At 46.9% G+C, this 3,072-nt stretch overlaps 1 protein-coding gene across 1 annotated transcript; it reads right to left on the bottom strand.

Annotated features, from left to right (window-relative positions):
• Positions 1-604: 604 nt before the first annotated feature.
• LOC108491612 (endogenous retrovirus group K member 5 Gag polyprotein-like) lies at positions 605-2,442 on the bottom strand. Its single transcript, XM_017802223.1, has 2 exons — positions 1,806-2,442; positions 605-1,752 (listed from the first exon to the last, which is right to left on the bottom strand). The coding sequence occupies exons 1-2, from the start codon at positions 2,440-2,442 to the stop codon at positions 605-607; spliced, it is 1,785 nt and encodes a 594-aa protein (XP_017657712.1).
• Positions 2,443-3,072: the final 630 nt, after the last annotated feature.

The following is a 3,072-nucleotide window of genomic DNA, read 5'->3' as shown; positions in this document are numbered from 1 at the left end:
TAGCCACAATGTTAGGTTTGGCTTTTTGTGGGTGATGGTCTGGACCCAATAGGCATCTGAAGAGCCAAAACTATGGGAGGTGTGGGCATGGGGGAAAACTGGATTTGTTCCTATGGCTAGGAGAATCAATACAAGTTGGCCAAGCCTATCTCCAGGGCGACGGGGACAATAATGTTCTCAGATTTTATTAGAATTTTAATTTCTCCTATATAATCTGAATCAAGTACCCCTGGTATAACTGTCAGGCCTCTAAGGGCTGAGCTACCTCTTCCTAGAATCAGACCACAAGTGCCTGGAGGCACACCTGTCTTATTATTTGAATTCCCATTTCCGGGGTTAGTATTGTGTGGGAGGTGGAACTGAGGTCCAGTCCTGCGCTTCCGGGCGTTGCTCAGCAGAGGTCTGAAACGGATTGTTGTTGTTTGTGGGGATGAAATTGATTGCCCCAATTATTTGTGTCGGGACTTGAGGCTGGCCCCTCCACCCGTTTCCCTGATGGGGAGGCAAGGTATTGCCCTGAAAATCAGTTTTGGACTTGCACTCATTTGCCCAATGCCTTCCTCACCTGGATCTAGGGCAAAGCCCTGGAGGTCTATCAGAGCTATTATTGTTTTTTTTTCTGACCAGGGGGTGACTTGCAATCTCTAGAGAAATGGCCGGGCTTTCCACATTTAAAGCATCCCCTTGTAATAGGCCATTTTCTGTCATTTAAGAAGTCCTTCACTGTTTTACTAAGTGCAGCTGCCATGGCAAGACCCTGTTGATAGGAGGAGCCAATCTCAGTGCAAAGTCGCATGTATCCATCTAAGTTAGTTTTCTTTTTATGAGGGCGAATGGCAGCCTGACAGGTGGGAATAGCATTTTCAAATGCTAGTTGCTTTAGGATGAGCTCAATACCGCCCTTGATACTACCAAAAAGCCTAGTAGCAGCGGTGGATAAGAGATGAACAAAATCAGCAAAAGGCTCATCAGGACCTTGTTTAATGGAAGTAAGAGAGACCCCTGAGTCACCCTTTGCAGGGAGTTTTTTCCAGGCCTTAATGGCTGCTGTCTGGATCTGAGCAAAAAGCCCAGGTGGATAATTCATTTGGGTGTCATTGGAATCATACTCTCCCTCACCCATTAACATATCAAAGGTCCAGTCATCATTAATCGTCTTAATGTTTTTCTTAGCAGTTTCTTTACAGGCGTCAAAATATTCTGATCTCCATAAAAGGAAATCCCCCCCATGAAGGAGAGCCTTGGCAAGGGTATGCCAATCTGAGGGAGTTAACCATTGCTCTGCCAGTCCCTCAAGGAGGGTAATGGTATAAGGGGCCATGGCACCATACTGTGACACCGCAGCTTTTAACTCTTTCAAGTCTGAGAGCTTGAAGGGGTTATGTTGTCTGATGGGCTCGTCATCATCTCCACCACCCTTTATAATTTCTAAAACTGGAAAGTCTTTAAGAGCAGAGGGCGCGGTAGTGGACAAACCGCATGAACGGCTGACTATGGGGGTCTCAGTTGTGGTGGTTACGGGGCCTGAGAACAAATCTTGGACTGTCAGGCTCTGGAGTTCAGCGACCAATGCGCGTGACAGCGCTCTGGCGCATTGCTGTAAACGGTCAATTTCTGCTTTTAAATGCTCAATGGGAGGAAAAACTGGGAAAGCCTCAAGGGCTGTCAGAGTTGATGGAATAGCATAAGGAGGGGGCAGGGGAAGAGCCTCAGAGGGGGCCATAGGCGCGGCATCAGGCTGGAGCAGCGCGTCTGGAGTTCAGCGACCAATGCGCGTGACAGCGCTCTGGCGCATTGCTGTAAACGGTCAATTTCTGCTTTTAAATGCTCAATGGGAGGAAAAACTGGGAAAGCCTCAAGGGCTGTCAGAGTTGATGGAATAGCATAAGGAGGGGGCAGGGGAAGAGCCTCAGAGGGGGCCATAGGCGCGGCATCAGGCTGGAGCAGCGCGTTGTCAGAACCGTTCTTAGGATTTGGGTCTGACTTGTTATAATCAAGATCTGAACTTTCCGAGTGGGTCTTAGATTGTCTAGCTGAATCCTCCTCATTGCTATCAAGGGAAATAAGGTCAACTTCTTCTGCAGGGACTTTACTAGCTTTTGGGCAGGTGCTATTTTGTAACAGATCCTCTGCCTGTTTTATAGCCCCCTCGGTGGGTGCTTCCTTTCTGTCTACTAATTCTTTTATTAAATTCCAATATGAAAAGGCTGTGACCAGAATCTTATCCGGACCAAAAACTTTATAGTAATCCTCTAATGCACTTCCTACTCTCTTCCATCTTTTAATGTCTATCAAGCCCTCCTGGGGAAACCAGGGGCAAATTTTTTTAACAAAATCAAAATAATGAAACAAATCCATAGTCTTAACCTTTACTCCCAGTGTCTTTAAAGCATCCTTTAACTGCTTAACATAAAGCTCATGCTGACTCAATTCTTGCCCCATGGTCAGACGTTTCCACTTACTTTCGGTTTCAGCAGAGCCAGGTTCCCACAGAGACTCCGATGTGTCTCAAAATTTGTCAAACGCTTTCCTTTTCACGACGTCTCCCTCACTGCTGCCTCAGTATCCAAGCCCCACATTGGGCGCCAGATGTCCCGGCCTGCGGGACTTTCAACGGGGTATCTGGAGTGAGGAGTGGGGATTGAATGGAGCAAGGGACACAGAGAATGGAGACAAGACAGTGCTCTGATCAAGTCTTGTTTATTGAATGTCTGCACAAAGCTTTTATAGGGAAGCAGAGGGCAGAAGAAGCTGGGCGGGTAAGTTCTGCTGTTTACCGCACATTCCACAGCCAGACCATGAGGCAGGATGTTTTTACAGGATGAGGAAATTTACAAAGTTGAGGCAGAAAAACATGTTTTTCACAAAGCCATCGCTACTCTTAAAAGGAAGTCAGTGGCTGAAACTGTAAACAGCTTGCTTTACAGATAATAGTTACTATTTCTGGGTAGGGGGCCCACGGCTCCCTACAACGAAGAATGTACTACTACAAGACCCATGCAAAGTCACACAAAAACCCAGCATAGATATTGGGGAAATGAACAGGAGGCCTCAACCTTAGGTGGGGAACTA

The sequence above is a fragment of the Nannospalax galili genome, unplaced genomic scaffold, assembly GCF_000622305.1.
Source record: "Nannospalax galili isolate Female #2095 unplaced genomic scaffold, S.galili_v1.0 scaffold140, whole genome shotgun sequence".
In the NCBI taxonomy this organism is placed as follows: Eukaryota; Metazoa; Chordata; class Mammalia; order Rodentia; family Spalacidae; genus Nannospalax; species Nannospalax galili.
The sequence above is the reverse complement of the archived record's forward strand: the minus strand, read 5'-3'. Positions and strand labels throughout refer to the sequence as shown.